At 50.0% G+C, this 17,152-nt stretch overlaps 1 protein-coding gene across 2 annotated transcripts in view; it reads left to right on the top strand.

The window, feature by feature from the left end:
• ACSBG1 (acyl-CoA synthetase bubblegum family member 1) overlaps positions 1–17,152 on the top strand; it is a 54,028-nt gene that overhangs the window by 30,150 nt on the left and 6,726 nt on the right. The window contains exons 3-10 of one of the 2 annotated variants that reach the window (XM_069481424.1): positions 3,056–3,276; positions 3,732–3,808; positions 4,108–4,228; positions 13,395–13,475; positions 13,566–13,715; positions 14,035–14,211; positions 14,988–15,169; positions 16,475–16,705. In XM_069481424.1, coding sequence (XP_069337525.1) covers positions 3,056–3,276; positions 3,732–3,808; positions 4,108–4,228; positions 13,395–13,475; positions 13,566–13,715; positions 14,035–14,211; positions 14,988–15,169; positions 16,475–16,705 — 1,240 coding nt within the window. Of the gene's footprint in view, positions 1–3,055; positions 3,277–3,719; positions 3,809–4,107; positions 4,229–13,394; positions 13,476–13,565; positions 13,716–14,034; positions 14,212–14,987; positions 15,170–16,474; positions 16,706–17,152 lie in introns of both variants that reach the window. The other variant, XM_069481416.1, reaches the window with a different exon arrangement.

Here is a 17,152-nt window from a genome sequence, read left to right as displayed (position 1 = left end):
TATATCTCTGGGTTTCACTTGCAAATCCTGGGGCACTTCATTAATTTATTATTATACATTATTTATTATGATCCTAATACGTCATCCACCTGGTTCCATAGGCATTTGGGGTTTGCTACCCTTGATTAATACACTAATATTAATAACATGATCCCCCCCGCCGTTTTTTTTTTTTTTAAAGCAACAGCAGCAACAACAAAATAAAACCAAACTCCCTGTAGGTGTATTTGTATAAGGGGGGCATATCACCATTTACAGCATAGACTTCTAAACTGTTTCCTATTTCTTAGCACAAGTATGCATATTTTCGTCGTTAAAAGAGATCATAAATGTTCAAGTTAAAACTTTTGGCTTGAGGGCAGCTGTGCCAACAGATCACACAAGACTTACCTCTGCTCGTCTTGGCAACCTGGGAGAAGGGCCAAGTGCAGATAAGCAGGAGCTTCCAGAAGTGCCCAGAGGAGACAGACGCCTTTTCTGCTCCAGGCCCTGGGGGGACCTATGCAGGGCGGTAGGGGAACTAGCAACCCCTGAGCAGCGGCGGTCTGCCCAGCCTGGGACATGCCACCCGGGCCATCACACAGGACCCTTGCAACACTTTGGGAGGTCGACGTTCTTCCTCCCATTTTTTTTTTTAAAGCAGCTTTATCGACGTATAATTTACATGCCACTGAATTTACCATTTTGAGTGCACAGTTCAATGATTTTTAGCAAATTTACGGAGTTGCACAAACATCACCACAATCCAATTGTAGAATGTTTCTGTCACCTCAAAAGATCCCTTGTGTCCATTTTGTGGGCACTGTCTACTCCCACCGTCTGCCCCAGGCAGCTACTAGCCTGCGTGCTATCTTTTCTGCCTTTTCTAGATACTTCGTATAAATGGAATCACATGACCTGTGGTCTTTTGCATCCCGAGTCTGTCACGGAACATGCTTTTGAGTTTCACCCATGTCGTGGCCTGTGTCGGCACTTGTTCCCTTTAGGAGCGGAGTGGTGTTCCACCACACGGATAGGCCACAGTTTGTTTTTCATTCACCAGTCGGTGGATAGTTGGCTTATTTCCACTTTTCGACTGTTATAAACACTAAGAACATCCGTGTACAAGTCTTCAAGTTTTTGTGGGGACGTCTATTCATTTCTCCTGGGGAAATACCTAAGCGTGGAGTTGTTGCACTGTATGGTAAATTCACATTTAATGCTTTAAGAAACTGCTCGACTGGTTTCCAGTGTGGCTGTACCTTCTCACTTTTCCACCAGCGCTCTGTCCCCACTGTCCCCGCGTCCTCACTGACCCCTCACACTTGCAGGTGATTAGAGTGCAGCTGAGAGGAGAGTGACTTGTCAGGTCACTCAGCAGGGAGTGACGTAATCGAGGTTTTGAACCCAGGTGTACTTGACTTTCTGCTCTGAGTATGGACCCAAAATGCAGGGGTTGAAAGCTCTGAAGAGGTGGATCAGTGGTGTGTGCCAGGCTGGGGTCCCGGGATATGGGGACAGGGCTTGGGGAAGTGTGAGGAGTGAATGGAGGGGGGCTCGGCAGCCCTTGGCTCACGCCTCCACCCGAGAACATGGGGCATTCATCCTGGGGGGGCGCGAGTGGATGCCAGCCAGCGTGGTCTTGGCCTCCACCAATACACAAGACCTCTCTGGCACCCTCTCCTGCCCCAGCCTGGGTTTCCCGAAGGCTCATGTCCCCTGCCTCACATCTTCCCTTCTCCTGTTTGGGCCTGGGTACGTGCTCTCGTTCCCCACCTCTGGCCCTCCACAGGGGGAAGAAGGGGCTCTCCTGTCCCAACCCCAAGATCTTCACCCTTTTCTGCCAACCTCAGAGTCTGCGTGCAATCTAAGAGTGTCAAAGGGGAGGAATCAGGTCATCTAGTCCACCTGCCGGTCTCAGGGAAGGACCAGTGACTGGACAACAGAAGAGGTGGGTCTGGCCAGCAGGTGGCAGTGCGGCCCCACTTGTCCTGACCAGCCTCACTCCCCTGCTCCCTGCCACCCCCTTCCTGAGGTCATATCTTAGAATGACCACCCTTGCCCCAGGGGAAGGAGGCCCCAGGGTGCCCAAAGGGTCCAGACCACCCTTCCAAGCTTCCTTTGCAAATAATTTGGAGAACTTGGAAAAGGGAGAAGGAAGGAAAGTATGCATTTATTGAGCACCAACTATATACACCGTTTCTTTTGATCCTCATACCCACCTTGAGAGCTGAATCCTCATCTTTCTCTGAGGAAACAGACTCAGTGTTGGGTGGCTTGCCCCAAGTCCCGCACACCAAGTGGCAAGTCTCTGTCCCTACCCACTACACACAGAGCAAGCCTTAAAGTGTCCCAAGCATGAGCTGTGGTAACAGACACACGTGAGTTCAGATCCCGACTCTGCACTTCCTGGTGCGTGACCTTGGGAAAATGACTGAACCTCTGGGAGCTGCGGTTGCCCCATCCTTGCCATGGGCTGTCCAAACCCGTGCTGTGAAGACTAAATGAGATGCCTCGTGTCAGGGAGAATGAACACTGTTGTTGATGGTATTTCTTGGGACTGGAGACTTTTCAGGCTGGAGATCAGGGTCTGCTGGTGTTCGGTCTCCTCCAGGTCCCTGGGAGGGTCACTGTCTTTGAGGCTTTGACCGTCTGTTCAGTTGGGTCTGTCCCCATCCACTCAGCAGGCAGGGGAAGCATGGGAACCACGAAGGCACCTGGAGATCCGACCAAGCTCCATTGCCTAACCTCGAGAGGCAAATCCCAGCTGGGATAAAAACAGAACCAGGTCCAGGGGCTTCAGCGTCTCTAGGGCCTCCCGGTCTTCTCCAGCTCTTCCCTCCCCTCTTCCTTGCTGCATTCCTAAGCTTTGCTCATCCTTCAAGGCCGAGTCAGACCTCCTCCTCCAGGCAGCCTGCCAGCCTACCCCAGTTTCTGGCTTGCCTGTCAGCCCCATGGCCCAGTGCCCAAGGCGTTGTCAGCACCTGCAGGGCTGGGAGCTCTGCCCAGGGCAGTGCTGGGATCCCTGGGGACAGCCCCAGGTTGGCATGATGCAAGCCGTGATCTCCCCCTGCAGAGGAGGTGCTGTGGACGACTCGCGCGGACGGGCGGGTACGTCTGCGGATGGACCCCAGCTGCCCACAGCTTCCCTACACTGTGCACCGGATGTTCTACGAGGCCCTGGACAAGTATGGGGACCTCAGGGCTCTGGGCTTCAAGCGCCAGGAAAAGTGGGAGCACATCTCCTACTCCCAGTACTACCTGCTCGCCCGCAGGGCTGCCAAGGGCTTCCTGAAGGTGAGAGGCCCCCCGCCAGACATGGCCTTCCCCTCCCAAGACCCCCCCCTTCCAGCTCCGGGGCCCTTACAGGCCTCCTCCCCCACTCCCCACTGGGCAAGGCCCTTGGAAACAATAGCTGTAGATGCCTATGTGCTGGGCCCTGTACTGAGGATGTTATATGTACTGAACCCTTACCACGTGCCGGGCATTTGACATGAGCTTTTCATTTGCCCTCACGCTCGAGGTGGGATGGGAAGCCCAGTGCACTGGGCTGAGGGGCCGGGCTCCCTGGGAAGGTCCTGGAGGGGCAGCAAGGGGTACTGAGCGATTGACACCCCAGGGGACTCTCTGGGTGGGCTCTGGGAGGTGGGGGAAGTCCCCTGCAACCTGGAGGGGGCATGTAGGGCCTGAGAGGCCCTTTCCCTGCCCGGCTGACCTGGCCCTCTGCCTCTGGCCTGGAGCTCGGCCTGGAGCGGGCCCACAGCGTAGCCATCCTCGGCTTCAACGCCCCGGAGTGGTTCTTCTCGGCAGTGGGCACGGTGTTTGCAGGGTGAGTGGCTGGGCTGGGGGTGGGAGCCCCAGTGGGTTGGTGGAGGACAGAAAATAGGAGAGGGTCGATATCTCTTTTTAGAGGCCCCTCCCCCCCACAGCCCAACGTCCCCTCTCTTTCCTGGGGCCTCTCTCAGACCTCTCTGCCGGGGTGGCTGTGCTAAGGTGGCCGGCATGGGAGCCCTGCCTGTTTGGGCCATGGGAGCTCTCTGGGGCTGGGGCTGCAGGGGTGGGGGGGTGGGGGCGAGGGGTGGCCCCTCTGCACCTGCCCTGACACAAATCCTCCGGGGTCTCCTGCAGTGGCATCGTCACTGGCATTTACACAACCAGCTCCCCCGAGGCCTGCCAGTACATCGCCTATGACTGCCGCGCCAACATCGTCGTGGTCGACACGCAGAAGCAGCTGGAAAAGATCCTGAAGGTTTGGGGAAAGGGGTGGCAGGCATGGGGTCAGAGGGGGTGCCCTCATGGACCTCCACCCCAACCGACACAGGACCTTCCCGCCCCCGCCCCCACGCACACAGCGAGCAAGGCAGGGCAATAGTTGCCTACCTGTTTGACAGCTCAGGAAGTTGAGACAAGAAGGGAGTGCGGTCACCTAGGAAGTGGGTGACAGGGCCTTGAACTAGGACTCCTGTCCAGCCTGCTGCCTCCCATGGCTTTCTCTTTAGGACGGGGTCTCCCCTGAAGGGGAGCAAGAGCTTGGAGGCTGGGTCCTCTGCCGGTGGGAGGGGTACAGGGGTGGCCCAGGGCCCTGCCACCTCGCACGCTCAAGTCCTAGTGGGGAGCGGTGGTTGAGGCTGCCACAGGGTGAGGTTGAGCCAGGTCGGCGGCAGTCATGGAGCAGGAGCTCACGGTGAAATGAAAAGAAACCCTGGGAAGACCTCAGAGCTGCCCAGGCTGGATGCACAAAGGTCTCTGGCAGGGTTCAACATGGTCGAACACACGGGCTCTGGGCTGGGCTGCCAGAGCTCATGGAGTGGCCCGGAGCAGGATGGTGATGGCAACAGTGGCCACCTCCAGGGGCTGTTATGAGGGTAATCTTTGGCCCCTGATGACACTTGTATTAGTTTGCTGGGGCTACTGTAACAAAGTGCCACCCACTGCCTGGCTTCCGGTGGTTGGCAGCAATCTTTATGCTCCTTGGCCTGTGGATGCGTCACCCGATCTCTGCCTTCATCTTCACACAGTGTTCTCCCTGCGTGTCTTCAGGCTGTCTTCTCTAGCACGTCTCTGTGACCAATTTTCCCTTTTTATGAGGACACTGGGTGTATCAGATTAGGGCCCACCCTAGTGACTTCATTTTAACTTGATTACCTCTGTAAAGACCTGTCTTCAATGGCTCACGCCTGTAATCCTAGCCCTCTGGGAGGCCGAGGCGGGTGGATTGCTCAAGGTCAGGAGTTTGAGACCAGCCTGAGCAAGAGCGAGACCCCGTCTCTACTAAAAATATAAAGAAATTAGCTGGACAACTAAAAATATATACAGAAAAAACTAGCCAGGCATGGTGGTGCATGCCTGTAGCCCCAGCTACTCGGGAGGCTGAGGCAGGAGGTTCGCTTGAGCCCAAGAGTTTGAGGTTGCTGTGAGCTGGGCTGATGCCACGGCACTCTAGCCTGGGCAACAGAGTGAGACTCTGTCAAAAAAAAAAAAAAAAAACCTGTCTTCAAATAAGGTCACGTTCATCCCTCAGCAGCACCATATAAATGCTTTTAAACAGTTATATTGTTAAAGTCTTGACTTGCAAGAGGAGAAGGAAAGGGGTTCTTTGTAAAACTCAGGGAACTTGTAGAGCTTGGCGGGACTGGCAAAGGCATTGCCCCAATGCTTTCCCATCTCCACCTGACGTGGAGAAACAGACCCAGCATGGACAAGGAGGGTCCCAGGAGGCAGCTCCACAGCCTAGTAGCAATAACAGTGTGCGGATGCTATCCATGGGGTGCCAACTCCACATGTGACCTGTGTCTCTCAGCAGCCTGAGAGATGGTTCTTATTGCCCCATTTTACAGGCAAGGAAGCCAAGGGCCAGAGAGGTGGAGTATGGCTTACTCAATGTCCCATCCCTTGCAAGGGCAGCAGAGAGACTCAAGCTCAGACCCTGAGAACCATCTGTGAGAGAGACCGAGCGGGCTGCATCTCCCTGCGGGGCATCATTTGGAGAGAGCTGACGAAGTGCCAGGGCCCGCTCCGCATACCCCAGTACAGCAACTGAGCCATCGCAAGCCCTCCTCCTTGGGGAGGGTCAGTGTACCCTGTGAGGACAGGAAGGAAATGGATAGCCGTGCCCAGCTCCTTACAGCCCTTGGAGCCCAGAACCACTGTGGGAGGGGGCTGGGGGGAGGCCCCTAACCCCCACCAGAGTCTGGCCAGGGAAATGGGTCAATGGCCCTCAGGCAGGGCCCCCTTTGTGGCGCATGGCCGGTGCTCCACTTCACACAGGGCACGAGCTTAGTTTAACACTCTACTGTCACGTCTGGAAGTTCTTAAAAAGTTTGAACAAGGGGCCACACATTTGCATTTTGCACTTGGCTGGTTGGTTCCAGACATGGGTTCCAGACCCCTTGGAGGGTTTCTCTACTCCTTGTGCGTGCACCCCCTTTTATGCCGTTTTAGAGTTACTTTGAAAGCCCTCTTTTTCACCGGCATTTGGGCCCACCTTGTTCTACTGTGAAGGGCGTATCAGATGGGCTCACTTTACCGCCTAGGGGCTTGTCTTGCCTCCTTGTGGGGTCCTCTTCTGTCTCGGCTCCTTTCGAACTCTGTGTTTTCAGCATCTCTCCTTCCGAATGTCTCCATTCTGTCTGGCTCGGACAAATGCTCAAGACTGTGAGAGGACACATGTATGCAGATTACGCAGCCTAAAATGAATTGCTCGGGAAGCCCCAGGAGAGCCTGAGCTGTCCTCAGTGCCTCCTCCTCCCCGTCCCCGCTGGCCTCAGTAGGGATGTCCCGCTACTGGCCTGCCCAGGCACCCTGGCATTTGGTGTGGGCCTGATTTACTCAGGTCTGGAGACTTCACAGACCCCAGTGGCCTCAGAGGCAAATGGGTCATTGGGTCAGTTTCTGAGCCCCGCTCCCTAAGCCCCAGCCAAGAACTGACCCAGGTTCCCCCAGGCCGGCTTCATCCTGAGGCCGTGATAGGCTAAGATTTTCATGACAGCCAAGCTGGCAAGGGCCTGAGCTGCCCGGTTCCCAGTACTTAGCCCTTCTCCCCAGCCTCCCTTGAGGGAGTCAGACAGTCCCCGATATTCTTGCTCATATCAGAATCCAGGCTAGGGAGGGCTGGAGAACTTAAAAGCCCCCCAGGAGATTTTGCCAGGCCCCTCAGGGAGGTCCCTTGCATAGGTTATTGATCTAATCCAAATGCCATCCCCATCCCCATTTTGCAGCTAAAGAAACTGAGGCCCAGAGTTAGGAAATGATCACCCTAGATTACCATTTTAAGTAAAATTTGTATTATGAAAGTTTTCAAAACAAACAAAAATAGGATCCCCATATATCTATCATCAGTTTCAATAACTGTCAGTGTGGTTTGATCACACTTGCTTCTTCTATTCACTTTTTTGCTGAAGCATTTGAAGGTAAATCTCTGACACTGTGTCATTTTATTCCCTGAATACTTCAATGTGCATCTCTAAAACATGTGAAATCTTTCTCAAATAATCCCTGTAACTTTGTCATATCTAGCACAAGTAAAAGAATTCTTTCATATCCTCTAGTACACACATAATGTTGTTTTTCCAATTTTTTAATTGTGGTAAAATACATATAACATAAATTTACCATTTAACCTTTTCTTTTTTTTTTTGAGCTAGAGTCTCACTCTGTCATCTGGGCTGGAATAGAAGTGGCGTCATCATAGCTCACTGCAACCTCAAACACCTGGGCTCAAGCGATCCTCCTGCCTCAGCCTCCTAAGTAGCTGGGACCACAATGCCAGGCTAATTTTTTGTATTTTATTTTTGTAGAGATAGTCAGAATGGTCTCAAACTCCTGGTGTCAAGCAGCCCTCCTCCCTTGGCTTCCCAGAATGCTGGGGTTATACGAGTGAGCCACTGAGCCCGGCCATGTAACCATTTTTAAGTGTACGGTGGTGTTAAGTGCATTCACATTGTTGTGCAACCATTACCATCACGCATCTCCAGAACTCTTTTCATCTTGCATAACTGAAACTCTATATTCATTAAACAAAACTCCTCATTCCCTCCTAGCAACCACCTTTCTCCTCTCTGTCTCTATGGCCACCATGTCATTGTATGGTTGGTTTATTTGAATTAAGATCTAAACCAGGCCCACATGTTGCATGTGACTAGTGTCTCTTACGTGTCTTCTAATTCAGAACAAAGCCCAGCCATAGAACAGCGGGGTTCCTGAATCAGTATCACCTGGGAACTTGTCAGATATGCAGATTATCAGGCCCCACCGCAGTGCTACTGAATCAGAAACTCCGAGTCTGGGGCCCGCACCCAGTGTTTAACGGGCCCTCTGGTGATTCTGACACACATTCAAGTGTGAGAACCTCTGCCATAGACACTCTGCAGAAACTAGGTCAGCTGTCTTGAATAAGTTGTCACATTCTGAACTTGTCTAACTGCTTCCTCTTGCTGTCGTTGAACTTGTTCCTCTAAACTCTGTATTTCCTGTTAGATCTAAAGGCTTGATGCATTTCAGATTAAATCTTTTTGGGCATGAACACTTCGTAAGTGGTCCTGTGTACTTCATAGTGCACTGCTTTAAGAGGCTCGTGATGGCAGGTGGTACCCGCTCTCTGTGATGAGGGCAGTCATCAGTGGATTCAGGTGGTGATCACCTGCTCCTCCCTTGAGAAGTTCCACATCAACCTTTCTCCTAATGGTTTTAGCATCCATTGATGATCTTTGTCTGAATTAGTTATTTTTTGAGGGGTGGAAAAAAATGTTGATTTTATAATTCATTGGCTAGAATTCTTCTCCAAAGGAAGAACTTTCCCTCATCATCTGGGGCTCTTTGGTACCTGTTTGTACAGAGCAGGTGTGATAGACAGGATAATGGTCAATGTCAGTGAATGTTCCATGTATATTTGAAAGAATGTATATTCTGCAGTTGTTGGGCAGAATGTTTTATAAACATGAATTATGTCAAGTTTGTTGGTAGTGTTAGAATGTTGTTTAAATCTTCTATATCACTACTAATTTTCTGTTTACTTGTTCTATCAAATACTGAGAAAAAGGAGTGTTAAAATCTCCAATTACTATTGTGGACTTACCTATTTTTTTCTTTAAGTTCCATCAGTTTTTGCTTCATGTATTTTGGATCCCTGTTATTAAGCATATACATATTTAGATTATTGTGTTATTTTGATGAATTAATACTTTGTCATTAAGAAATGTCCCTCCTTATTCCTGGTAATAGTTATTGCTCCAAGTCTACTTTGCCTCAAATTAATATAGCCACTCCAGATTTCTTATAAGTAATATTTGCACGTATATATTTTTGTATTTTCTTACTTTTAACCTGTGTCTTTATAGTTAAAGTGAGTTTCTTGTAGACAGCATATATCTGGGTCTTGCCCTTTTATCCAATCTGATAAAACTGTAAATCCACCATTTGACTGTATTTGTTTCAGATTTGTCCCATCTGTTCTTTATTCCTTTCTTTCCTTCATGACTTCTTTTGGGTTGAGTTTTGTTTTGTTTTGTTTTGGTATTGTGTTTCATCTCCACAAGCTTATCAGCTATCCTTTCTCACCACATCAGTGTTTGCCTTAGACTTTACTGTTTGCATCTTTAACTTATCACAATTGCTCTCAAATATTAGACCACTTCACATGTAATGTGGAGCCATACAGCAGTGCATGTCCACTCCCCTCACATCGTTTGTGCTATTGTCGTCCATTTTACTTCTGTAGAGGTTATAAACCCCATGGTACATTGTTATTTTTTTTTTTTTTTTTTTTTTTTTTTTTGAGACAGAGTCTCACTCTGTTGCCCAGGCTAGAGTGAGTGCCGTGGCGTCAGCCTAGCTCACAGCAACCTCAAACTCCTGAGCTCAAGCGATCCTCCTGTCTCAGCCTCCCGAGTAGCTGGGACTACAGGCATGCGCCACCATGCCCGGCTAATTTTTTCTATATATATTTTTAGCTGTCCATATAATTTCTTTCTATTTTTTTTTGGTAGAGGTGGGGTCTCGCTCTTGCTCAGGCTGGTCTCGAACTCCTGAGCTCAAACGATCCGCCCACCTCGGCCTCCCAGAGTGCTAGGATTACAGGCGTGAGCCACCGCGCCCGGCCTGGTACATTGTTATTATTCTTGTTATAAACAGTCAAGTATCTTTCAAAGGAATTTTAAAAGAAGGAAAGAATGCCTTTCATATTTACCCACATTTTTGCCATTTCTAACACTCTAACACTAATCTTCTTTTATGCAGATCCAAATTTTTTATTGTTTTGTTTGTTATTATTTTTATTTTATTTTAATTTTTATTTTTTAGAGACAGGGTCTCACCCTGTTGCCCAGGCTGGAGTGCAGTGGGGCAATCATAGCTCAGTACAACCTCGAACTCTTGGGCTCAAGTAATCCTCTTGCCTCAGCCTCCCAGGTAGCTGGGACTACAGGTTTTCACCACCATGCCCAGCTTATTTTTTTTTTTTTTTTTTATTTTTTGTAGAGATGGGGTCTCGATATGTTACATAGGCTGGTCTTGAAGTCTTGGCCTCAAGTGATCCTCCTTCCCTGGCCTTCCAAAGTGCTGGGATTATAGGAATGAGCCACCCTACCTGGCCTGCTTGTTTATTTTTAGAGACAGGGTCTCGTTCTATTACCCAGGCTGGAGTGCAGTGGCAAGTTCATAGCTCATTGCAGCCTCAACCTCCTGGGCTCAGGCAATGCTCCGGCCTCAGCCTCCTGAAAAAATTAAAAATAAATTAGCTGGGCATGGTGGCACATGCCTGTAGTCTCAGCTACTTGGGAGGCTGAGTAGTCCCTCAGCTGGGACTACAGGCATGCACCATTATGCCCAGCTAATTTTTCTATTTTTTATAGAGATGGGTTCTTGCTATATTGCCAAGACTGGTCTTGAACTCCTGGCCTGAAGCAATCCTCCTGCCTTGGCCTCCCAGAGTGCTAGGATTATAGGCATGAGCCACCACATCCAGTTAGATCCAAGTTTTTATCTGGCATTGTCTTCCTGCTGCCTTAAGAACTTCTACATTTCTTGTAGCACAGGTCTGATGGTACCACATTCTCTCAGCTTCTCTTTGTCTGAAAAAGTGTTTATTTTTGTGTTCATTTTTTAAAAGGTATTTCAGCTGGTTTAGAATTCTGGGTTCACAGGGTTTGTTTTTCTTTCAGCACTTCAAAGATTCCATTCCAGTGTTTTCCATGTGCATAGTTTCTGACAAGAAATCTATGATTTCTTATCTTTGTTCCTCCCCACCTAATGTATCTTGTTTCTCTGGCTTCTTTTAAGGTTTTTTTCTTTATCACTGCTTTTCAGCAATTTGGTTCTGTTGTGTCTTGGGGTGGTTTTCTTTGTGTTTATCCTGCTTTGAATTTACTGAGATTCTTGAATTTGTGGATTTATAGTTTTAATCCACCAATTTAAATTTGGAAATTTTTCAGACATTTTTTTCAATTTTTAAGCCAATTATGTATATGTTAAGTTTCTTTCTTTCTTTCTTTCTTTCTTTTTTTTTTTTTTTTTTTTTTTGAGACAAGAGTCTCATTATGTTGCCCAGGCTGGTCTTGTACTCCTGGCCTCAAGTGATCCTCCTAACTCAACCTCCCAAGTAGCTGGGATTACAGCGGTATACCACTGCACCCAGCTCATATTTCTTGATATTATCCCACAGGTAATTTTTTCCAGTTTTTTTTTCCTCTCTGAACTTCATTTTGAGGCTTGTGTTTAAGGCTTTTGGGGCATGTCTGAATAGCCTTTGCTTTAAGGCTAACTTAGTCCCACTGCTAAGTCTTGTTGGCCCTTCTGGTCTCTGCTTAATGCCTGCTGAGGTGCCCCCAGGCTGGCTGCAGGACACAGGAGCAATTCCTATGGGAGCTCTTGTTCGACTTCCAGCCCAGACCTTGATCTTCCTGCAGCTTCGCGGAGTTTCACCCTGTGCATGTGCAGACGGATATTCAGCCAAGACTCAACAGGATACCTAGAGGATTTCTAGAACTCTTTCTCTATTTGTCTGCATAGGTCTCTCCTCTCTAGCATTCTGTCCCACAAATTCTACCACCTCAATTTCCTTAACTCTGATCTTGTCACCTCAACTCAGAGAGACAACCAAGTTCTGTATTCTCTCTCTCTCTCTCTCTCTCTCTCTCTATCTTTCTCTCTGTCTCTCTCTCTCCTCCTCTCCCCATGCCCCAGAAATTCCTGGGGGAAGAAACCTGGGGCACCCAGAGGCTCATCTCTCAGGGATGACAGTCCTGGGCTTTCTGTAGTCCAGTATCTGAAATCAATCGTTGCACATGTTTTGTCCATCTCCTAGTATTTACAGTGGGAGGATAAGGGTTATACTTCGTTGTGGCCAGGATGAGAAGTCTCAGCAATATGTACTTTAACAAAAATCACACTGATATTTCTGATTCCAATGCTACATTGTGGGGCTTTAGCTTACTTTCTTTGACTTGTTTGATTTCTTCTTGCATTTCTTTTATGTTACCTTAAAATCTTAGTTCCTAGTAATATTAACCTAGTCTTGTAATATACATCAAGTAACTTTAAAATAGTAGTATCAGTATTAGGCCTAAAAATCAGACTATTGAATGAAGTTTGGAATTCCCTTCTGCCCCTTGATTATATGTCACTGAGAAAGGAGAATCAAAGTGCACCATGAGAAAAGCCCCTGATGTAATTCTTTGTATGTTTATGGAACACCAGCGTGGCATAAAGTCTAATTTATTTCTTTCAGACTTTTTTCAAGTTTTAAAAATCTTTTTTCTCTTTTTCCTATAACTTTATTTTTCAAATGATTATAACATATCCGTGATTCCAACATCAAAATTACATGATATACTCAAAGAATTTTTGCTTCCATCCCTTTCTTCTTACCTTTATTCCCTTTCTCTGCCTGTAGACAGTCAATTTAATCAGTTTTTGGTTTCACCTTTCAGGGTTCCTTTTTGTAAATAAATACATGCTTGCATATATACACATGTATTTCCATATATTCAAATGGTATCCCTTTTTATTCAAATATAGCATATTATATGCATATTGTACACGTTCCTTTTTTCATTTAACATTATATTCTAGAAACCACTCACTCTATGTCAGTATGTCCTCTGTCCCTCCCATCTACAGTGACATAGTACTGCTCCACTGTGTGTCTGGATCATAGTTTGTTTGGCCAAGCCCCAGGTTGTTTTGTGGTTTTCTTTTAGTAGAAAGTTGTTCCTTGCCCCTTGCCCACCCCCACCTCGGCTGCTCCCACGTTCTCACGAAGGGTGGCTAATTGTCCTGCTGAGGTCAAAGGTCAGACATGCACAATCCAGAGACCTTCCCCACAAAGGGCCTGCCAAGCAGCCTAAGGCCAGGAGATGGGGTTCTTTCAAGGAGGTGACATTTTTCTTGCTGAAACCGATTCATTTTTCCCATCAATGCAGATCTGGAAACATTTGCCACATCTAAAGGCAGTGGTGATATATAAAGAACCTCCTGCAAAGAAGATGGCCAATGTGTACACGGTATGGTCAGTGGGGCCCTGGGCGCCCCGCGGGGACTGTCTGGGCCCACCCCGCTGACCTGATGGCTCACTCTGCCCCACCTGGCCACAGATGGAGGAATTCATGGAGCTGGGGAACGAACTGCCCGAGGAGGCCCTGGATGTCATCATCGATGCCCAGCAGCCCAACCAGTGCTGCGTGCTGGTCTACACGTCGGGCACCACTGGAACCCCCAAGGGTGTGATGCTGAGTCAAGACAATGTAGGATAGGTGCCCAGGGTGGGGGTGGCTGTGGGTGGATCTGGGCCATGGCTCTACCTCAACAGCCCCTGGGGAAGCTCCCCTGGCCCCTGGGCTCGGGGAGCTGGAGAGGCCGAACAGCCTATCAGTCTGCGGTCACGACTGAGCCAGCGAAGGGGAGGGGAGGAGAGAGGAGGCCTGTCCTGGGGATCTCCCAGAGATGCCAGGAAGGGTACTTACTCTGGGGGTCCCCGAAGAAGCAGCCCCAAGTACTCAAAACTGTGAGTACTGCCAGGGCTGGCTCGTGGACACTGCTGGGGCCCATGTCCCTGTCCTCCAGATCACATGGACAGCAAGGTACGGCAGCCAGGCCGGCGACATCCAGCCAGCAGAAGTCCAGCAGGAGGTGGTGGTCAGCTACCTGCCCCTCAGCCACATTGCCGCCCAGATCTATGACCTGTGGACAGGCATCCAGTGGGGGGCCCAGGTCTGCTTTGCCGAGCCCGACGCCCTGAAGGTCTGTCCACCTCTCTACCGTGTGGCTGTGCCGGTCTGCGTGCAAGGGCCCTGTGGGCCTCATCCTGCGTGTGTACTTGTGCCTGTGGGCCACGTGTGTGCATTCATGCGTGCGCTGGGTTTCTGTGCATTTGTCAGTCAGAATTCTGTCAGTTAACACAGCCCAACTTAAATGACCAGGCGACAAGGGAAACTGATGACATTACAAGAGTCGAGTCAGAACCGTTTGCTGGGTTTGCAACACCCTTGAGGACGGGCGTCTCAGAGTAGGTTCACAAGATGGTCACAAGGTGGCCACAGCCCCTCCCCACATCCCATCCTCACGCACCACACCTGTTCTTTGCTTCCTTATTTTAACCGTAAGAGAAACTTTCCAAGAAACCCCCCAGCAGTCTTCCCCCACCCCACATCTCAGTGGCCCGGACAGTGTCACGTGTCCATTCCTAAGCCAAATGCTGCTTAGGGGAATGGGATTATCATGTCTGAGTTAGACTAATGAAGAGTCACCGTGCTCAGGGCTGGGAAGGGACCCAAGTGCTTCTGAAGCATTGGCCACCTGATACCTGACTGCCACCAGGTTCTGTTAGCAAAGAAGAGCAAGGCAACGGTCACTGATCCGACAGTGTGTGCTACATGTCACACGCAAGTGTGTGTGTGTGTGTGTGCCCGTGTGAGCGTCTGTGCACAGGCATGTCTGTGAGGCGTGTGCACAACTGACTCTGGTAGGCCCCTGGCGGGCCCTGAACCAGCGGGCCTGCCTCTCCCTGCGGTGAACAGGGGAGCCTGGTGAACACACTGCGGGAGGTGGAGCCCACATCCCACATGGGGGTGCCGCGGGTGTGGGAGAAGATCATGGAGCGGATCCAGGAAGTGGCAGCTCAGTCTGGCTTCATCCGGCGCAAGATGCTGCTGTGGGCCATGTCGGTGACCTTGGAGCAGAACCTCACCTGCCCTGCCAGGTACAGAGGACCCAGGGGCAGCAGGGCTGGGTCACACCCAGTACACACCACAGATCTGACAGGCCAGGCTTGTCCCGGCTCCAGCGGCCTGGCAGTTCCAGGGCTCCCTGTGCAGAGGCCTGGTCAGTGGCTGGGCTTGCGCTCCTCTCCTCCTCCCAGAGCCTGCCGAGGACAGTCACTCCAGAATCTTTGGGTTCTGGCTGGAGGACTGACTCGCTTCCTCTGAAGTGGAAGTCCCCTCCCTGGGAGCAGCTCCTGCCACAGTCTCCTGAGGTCTTCTGACTTCAGTAGGTGGCGAAGGGACCATAGTGATGGGGACCAGCCTTTCCAGCATCCCAAGCGGCCATTCGGCTCTCTCCCCACACCCTTTCTTTCTTTTTTTTTTTTTTTTGAGATAGAGTCTCACTCTGTTGCCCAGGCTAGAGTGAGTGCCGTGGCGTCAGCCTAGCTCACAGCAACCTCAAACTCCTGAGCTCAAGCGATGATCCTGTCTCAGCCTCCCGAGTAGCTGGGACTACAGGCATGCACCACCATGCCCGGCTAATTTTTTCTATATATTTTTTTAGCTGTCCATATCATTTCTTTCTATTTTTTTAGTAGAGATGGGGTCTCGCTCTTGCTCAGGCTGGTCTCAAACTCCTGAACTCAAATGATCCGCCCACCTCGGCCTCCCAGAGTGCTAGGATTACAGGCGTGAGCCACCGTTCCTGGCCTCCCTACACCCTTTCGATCGCCTTTTAAGTTCCCACACAGCGCTGTGGGAGGGGCAGTGACATAAATCTGACCTGGTTTCAATTTAGAAGTAGTTTCTATTACCAGTGTGTCTGTGAAACAGTATGTTTCATGAGTCAGGTACACATCTGTGCACCCACAGCTTCATTTGCACAGATGTGAAAGGTGAATATGCATGAACAAAACATTTGTGGGCTTCAGTGGGATCATACACCTTTATGTGTGTGCCCATGAATATATACATCAAGTCTCTGCACATGTGTGTAGTGCATGTGCAAATCCGCATGCATCTGTGTTGCCTGTGCACCTGTACACAGCTGAACCTGTGTGTCTAACTTCCTGGCTCAAGATGTACTTGCACACAACTATGCGCATCACCTGCACACCTACGTTTGCAGACATGTTCATGGGCAGGTCCAATATTCAAAATCTAACATGTTCAGCATTGGCACCAACCAATCGGAATAGACAACCCCAATGGCTGTGCTCATGTGTACCCACTGAATACCCATTCTTTCAATGTATGTGTATGTGTGTGTTTTCTTCCATGGACGATTATCCTTCTCCCATTAGTGACCTGAAGCCCTTCACAACCAGACTGGCAGATTACCTGGTGCTAGCCAAGGTCCGCCAGGCGCTGGGCTTTGCCAAGTGTCAGAAGAATTTCTACGGAGCAGCGCCCATGACTGCAGAGACTCAGCGCTTCTTCCTGGGCCTCAACATTCGCTTGTACTCGGGCTATGGCCTCAGTGAGACCTCAGGCCCCCACTTCATGTCCAGCCCCTGCAACTACCGGCTCTACAGGTGAGGCCCGAGGCTGCTGCACACGTGCACACCCACACACACTTGCTGGCACCACCTGTGCCCCCTGCTGAGTGCCCTGGGGACCCTCACCTCTTTGCACACTGATCAGATCCCAGAGACCTGGCCACTGGGTTGTGGGGCCCCTCAGGGCCCATCTTGGTGGGAGTGGTCTCTGCCACCATGTCACGTGAGTCTGCAGTTGAAAACAGCTTCAACACCCCAGGGGTTCCCTGACTCCTGATGGAGCGATTTTCCTCTGTCCCATCCCTCCAGTGGGGGGGGGTGTATTAGAGGGTGCTCCAGGATAGCTGATGGCCCAGGGTCCGGTTGGGGTGGGAGTGGGGAAACCAGGTCAGCCTTCTAGTGGGTGGGGAGGGCAGTCAGCTCTGGGGAGTGATCTGAAGGATCATTTGTTGTGCTTAAATACGTCCCCTCCCTGCCAGCCTG

The sequence above is a fragment of the Eulemur rufifrons genome, chromosome 2 (genome assembly GCF_041146395.1).
Source record: "Eulemur rufifrons isolate Redbay chromosome 2, OSU_ERuf_1, whole genome shotgun sequence".
In the NCBI taxonomy this organism is placed as follows: domain Eukaryota; kingdom Metazoa; phylum Chordata; class Mammalia; order Primates; family Lemuridae; genus Eulemur; species Eulemur rufifrons.
Note: the sequence above shows the minus strand (reverse complement) of the source record. Positions and strands in the feature narration are given on the sequence as shown.